This window comes from Triticum aestivum, chromosome 6D, assembly GCF_018294505.1.
Source record: "Triticum aestivum cultivar Chinese Spring chromosome 6D, IWGSC CS RefSeq v2.1, whole genome shotgun sequence".
NCBI classification, from domain to species: Eukaryota; Viridiplantae; Streptophyta; class Magnoliopsida; order Poales; family Poaceae; genus Triticum; species Triticum aestivum.
This window is the reverse complement of record NC_057811.1, coordinates 89616783-89622862: the sequence shown is the minus strand read 5'-3', so window position 1 is coordinate 89622862 and position 6080 is coordinate 89616783. Positions and strand designations below refer to the sequence as shown.

Below are 6080 nucleotides of genomic sequence, written 5' to 3'. Positions count from 1 at the left end.
GTTGAGGTGAGTTTTTTTTCATGCATGTCGCATGCTGATGTGGCATGCTTTCATGTTGAAATAAATAGGTTAGTGTGGGGGCTAGCTCTTCATAAACAGAAGATTAGAAGGTTGTGTTTCTCTTGGTTTTTCGAGGAAAAAAACAGTAAAAGAAGGAGAAGTCTTCTCTCCCAGGAATTATGCGGTTAATTGTGCCACCTGTTTCATTTGTCCCAGCTGCAAGTATCTTCTTAGATATTAATAGAACATGCTAGGTGCATGTTATAGCAATTTTGAGGAACATTCTAAACAGATAACCAGAATATATGTGAGTGCAGCTTCTCCAGCTTGCAGAATGCTAGCAGGAGATTCCATTTGGATACAGGCTGTTCATATTTGAGTAGACATAAATAAGAGGACACCTATTTAATTGTAAAGAAAAAAAACCCTTAATTTCTGGAGAACAATATCTGGCTCAAATCTTCTGATCAGCTGGAGGAATATGAGGATGCAGCCATGTATCATGGGAATCAAAATCATCTTTCAATTGTCAGTTTCAGAGCCCTTACAAGATCGATGTTGCTCGAAAACAAAAAGGAAGAGCCCTTACAAGATCATCATTAATCATTCCAGACTCGAGACTCGTGAGAGACTATCTATCTACTGGCAAACCGATGGTGAATTGGTGACTCGGAAATCGGACGGATCATCGGCGGCAGCCATGCTTGCGCTACGCAAAGACACGGCGTCCTTCCACATGACCGGGACAAAAAACTCTTGTTCTACGTCGCCATGCACGAGCATGATCAATCACCATGGTGTGGCGTTGCTCCTGCTCCTCCTGCCGGCGGCGCTCCGCCTGCGCTGGCGCGACTCGGCCGTGGCCTCGAGCGCGGCGACGATGGCGACGAAGTCCTCCTCGCGGCAGGGGATGCGGAGCCCGCCGGCCTGGCCGAAGCCGAACTCCTCGGCCGCCAGCTCCATGAGCGCCCGGAACGCCGGCTGGTGGAGGTAGCCCATCGGCACCACGAACCGCCGCGCCTCGGCGCCCACGTACACCGCAAAGTACCCCTTGGGCACCGCCGCCGCCTCGCCGCTGCCGCCGTCGACGAGCAGCCCCGCCCGCAGGCTCTGGTCCCTCTCCACCGCCGCCGACTTCCTCGGCGCCCAGAAGTACCCCATCATCATCTCGGCGATCGGCGGTGGTGTGGTGCCAAAGAAACGGCGAAGAGTGGCAGCTGGTTGATGATCTTGCGATGATCGGCTCCAAGAAGTACGGGAGAGCACGGGCTGCGGCGGGGGAGGTTAAGAGGAGGAGGAGGAGGAAGGGGGAGGGATCAAAGCATGTGAGGTCTGGTGGTTCTTGCGAGGGCGGTTGTATATTATGGGCGGGGTGGTTGGGGTTGGAGACAAAGGGCGGCTCTTGTTCTTGGAGCCTCCTGCCTTTGGCATAGCTGGAGCAGCCTTGCAGCAAGGCTCATATCTTATTCTACTCTTGGAGAATATGTTATAAACAACACACATGGAATATATTATTATGGAGAATATCTTATTGTTGTGCACATATCATCTATTATTTCTCTTCTTTACCCAAAAAAGCTACTGTATTATTTCTCTTGGATGGGTATGGTTTCTTGATTATTGTGCAAATGTTCAGCTGGCTGCCATTGACAGTGTAATGAAAGCGTATGTGGAGTAGGTCAAGGGAATGGCGTGTGTTCATATGTGTTTTTCTCCAATGGTTTTGGTTAGGGGCTTGGATCCATGCATGTAGGGGACGGTGATACGGTTACACGTCTTATCTTCATTTATTTGTTATATGGAATGAACGAGTCAATTAGCTGTATAGCTGTACTAGTGTACTAGCTGTTCTTCCACCAGTTTTGCTGTTTGAGCGGTAGTCCGTTTTTTTTAGAAGAACCCATCTTTCAGAAAGGGAGTAAAATATGCAACTGCTTTTAAATTCACCGACTAATGTTAGCTGGTTAATTTCAGTCTAAATAACCACAGATCTGGAGAGTTAAGGTGTGTGCACCCAATACACTTCAATTAATTAACTAGCTTCTGCCTAAGTTAACCATACTAGTAGTACACACGTTCCCTCTCATGCATAAAATAATGAGAAAACAATGCACAAACCGCTATTGTATCATAAAGTTCGCTTTCAAGGCATCTTTGGTTTGTGAAATTTCTTTCCAAATCCCATTGGAGAAGATGTGTCATCCCTGTAAATTTCCTGCCAACGACAACAAAGAGACCTTTCAACATCTCACAAGAACCATAACGACGGATATACACAAATAATATGACAAGAAGCTCGTGCCTATCCTATCCTCCCACATTGGCGGCAAGAGAGGAGAGAGCGCGTGGAAATCATCGAACTCGATTGTGAGCTGGCGGCGAGGCTGATGACAGGGTGGTGGTGGCCGGGAGCGGACGAAGCTGCGTACGATCAAAATGAGAAGGTACGGTCGAAACGAACGGCGAGAGGTACGGACGGCACTAGGATTAGGTGGCCGCCCACCACGGACTCTGTCTTAAAACAAGTACGACCCTGAGTGATTCTTGATATCTTTCCAGCTCTTTGCTCGATCTCTGCTGTCGTGCTTCTGTGTCATGCGTTCGCGCCGGCCGTCTTCAAATCCCGCGTTGCGAAGTACAGTATGATAGAACATAATCCAGATTTCAGATTTCAGATTCATGTGGCTGGTATCATAAGCGCTGATTTTTTTTAAATAATACATTTTTTATTAATTTGCACAAATATTACGCCTAAAAAATGATTTTTAAAAATAATACACCGTCGGCCCGCAGCAGGCCGACTGGTCCTAGTCGGCCCACAGCAGGCCGACTGGGGTCCTATCCGTTTGCTGCTGGCCGATTGGTCTATCGGCCAACTGGGGCTGACAAGGGTCCAGTCGGCCTGCAGCAGGCCGACTGGAACTAATTGGCCTGCTGTGGGCCGACAGGGACTAATTGGCCTGCTGTGGGCCGACTGGTGCATGCATACCATATTACAGATTTTTTTGCCCCGTACGATATTACAGATTTTTTTTTCAAAACTATGACGTATTTTCGCGCAACCCTTTCCCCTCAATATTTTCCCGCCACCCGTTTCTCATCCAGCGTTTCCCGCCATATGTTCCCGCCAACTCTTTCCCGCCACCCGTTTCCTGCCATATGTTCCCGCCAACTCTTTCCCGCCACCCGTTTCCCGCCATATGTTCCCACCAACTCTTTCCCGGCATACTGCAGTCGTTCTTTCCCGCCATTTTCTCATCTCTACCTATAAAACCCCCTTCAGACGGAGGTGGATAAGCATTCCAGTGTAGTGTAGTTGAGATGTCGCATTATCCTTTCGATCGTAGTTTTCACCCTGGGATGAGCAGGACTCTTCTGAGGCTAGCTACCGGTTTCAGGATGGACAATAGTATAGTTCCATGGGACGAACTCACCGGTAGTGACACCATATTGAATGAGTTGGCTCACGAATTACGTCGGTCTGGGTGGCCTGAAAGGACCTATGAGGAGGTACGTAAAGAACTTCTTAGGTTGCATGAAAGGTGGAAGAAGGTAGTGGTGCCGAAGAGTGAAACTTTCAGAAGGATTGCAGCAAATAATCCATGTTTATGGACTGAGGAGAGCGAGGACGAAGATGATATCTTCATGCCGCCGCTTCCGGGTTCTGCATCGTCGAAGGGCAAGGTTTCCGCATCGTCGAAGGGCAAGGTTTCTGCATCGTCGAAGGGCACGATTTCTTCATCGTCGAAGGACTGAGGAGAGCAACTAATACAATTCACACACCTACAAGTATATTACGAATATTTGCCGTAGGAACTACAAATATTGACAGATTAATATATTTGACTGGGCTACCTATATTACGGACCTTTTTTCGGAACTACTACAAATACTGACACTCCTAAATACTTGACATCCACATATAGTACGGAATATTACCGGAGCAACTACACATTTTTACACAACTAATTAGTTGACATCTAAATATATTTACGTACACTACCAAGGCAAATAACAATAATTGCACACCTAATTTATTTCACATTGAAACATATTAACAAATACTACCGGAGCACCTACGAAAAATAAAATGTTTGCTGAAATATACCCTTGAAGCGTGCGTGCGAACGAAGAACGACGAACGGCGGCCACCGAACTGCCGGTGCTCCGCCTCCAACGAAGAACGACGAAGGACGAGCTTCACCTCCACCACACTGCCCCAACTTCACCACCACCACCTCCACCAAAATGCTCACCACGACCACCACGAGCTACCTCATCAGTAGATCGAGACCTCTTTTGGCTGCCCTAACTGGGTTGAATCCATTCACGGTGCCAAAATCGCGAAAAACTTGCTCATTTAGGTGTATAAATTGGTGGCATTTTTGTGTAGAGAAAGGAGAAGGTAAGAACAGAAGAAGAACAGAAGAAGAAGGGAGGAAGGGGAGGATAAGGCCGCAGGGAGCCGGCCAGCCGCGCGCGAGGTGGGGCCGCACCCTGTCGGCCAGCAGCTGGCCGACTGGACCTAATCGGCCCGACGGTGTATTATTTGTGAAAAATATTTTTTCGGCGTAATATTTGTGTAATTTAATAAAAAAATATTATTTAAAAAAATCAGCATCATAAGCCAGATGAAACGAGAATATACATTCTTAAGAAAAACGAAACCTTAATTAGGCCCTACCCATTAATTTGCAAAAAAAAAACTGATCGATTAATTAGCCAAAAATGGGATGAAAACCGTTACAACATGCCCAAAGCCGAGGCACCAAACGGCCGGTCTGGGCACGCGCATGCACCCACACACACCATCGAGGTTACTCGCAAGAGTCATCGTGGTCACGTCCCCTCGAGTAAGCATTCCGACTTCGCCGCATAAAACCATCAATGTGGTCGCCACCAAACCAGGTGCCTGAAGTCCACATGGGCCTATGCCAAACAATCAGCCACACACATCAACGGCGAGACAACTCCTATTCTGAAGGTGAGGCGTGGAGGAAGAAATGCAAGGATCTTCCTAGACAAATGTTTGTCACTTGTCATCGTCGCTGCTTGGATCCCTGCCAAAGCAGCTCCAACTCCAACAAAACAAAGCACGGGGATCTGCGCACATGTGGAAAGCCGACTACCAACCTATACCACAACTCAAAAAACACTTGTCGTGGTCATCTTTGTCACACAAGACACCATGTTAGATCCTCCAAACAACCGACTGTGCACCTGCCAACCATGGTGTGGCACACGTCCAACCCTGAGAATGCGGAGGAGATCGATGACCTTCAAGTCGATGCCCCAAGGGGTAGCGAAGTGGAGGCTCCATCATTGTCCAACCCACACTGGAGTCTTTGGCTTTCACACCCAAAGGACATGACTCGGGCTAGAGGAGGAGCGAGGGCTCCATGGCAACCCCCAAGTGAGGCCACGTGCGATGCATCGACAATGCCAACAAAGCCAGGCATGTCCTCAAACGTAGCAACCTATGCTTCCAACCCCTGCATCCGACGGTCAGGAACTGCCACAGACGGTCTGGGACTACAAACCCGCTAGCCCGCCCACCTCAAGAATGTTGACAACACCACCCCACACAAGAGTTAGCCACCTCGCCATCGGTAGACGTAGATGAGCCAACTGCGGCCAAGACGGCCGGATCTAGCGACCCCCTGTCGCAGAAAGCATAAGAGACCAACAAGCTCCCGAGTCACACACGTGGAGAAACCACCAGAAGCCAAGAAGGGGGGCGACACCCTGCCTGAGTCGCCAGTAGGAGCACCGGGCCGCAACCCAGGAGTCGGCCGACGAAGTCACCTAGGTTGCCACCCGCCGGAGACGCTGTCACTGAATCCACCAACCATCATAGTCGCCATGGGGCGTTGTAGAAGAGAAGTGAGCCTTCAACCACCACGAGATCCCATCATAGAACGAGGGGGAAGCCCCACAACCACCGTTCACTGCAGACTTAGTCCAACGACATCAACCGGAGAATATGTGGGGAATGCAGGGCGAGGCCTATGGCGGTCCCAATCTAGGGTTCCGCTCATTTCGGCTCTAAGGCGACGTGAGGGATGCCGCAGAGGGTGGGG

General features: G+C 49.2%; 1 protein-coding gene across 1 annotated transcript; it reads right to left on the bottom strand.

Annotated features, from left to right (window-relative positions):
- Positions 1 to 500: 500 nt before the first annotated feature.
- On the bottom strand, positions 501 to 1347 carry LOC123141191 (auxin-induced protein 15A-like). The gene has a single exon (XM_044560404.1). The coding sequence runs from the start codon at positions 1165 to 1167 to the stop codon at positions 790 to 792; it is 378 nt and encodes a 125-aa protein (XP_044416339.1). The 5' UTR covers positions 1168 to 1347; the 3' UTR covers positions 501 to 789.
- Positions 1348 to 6080: the final 4733 nt, after the last annotated feature.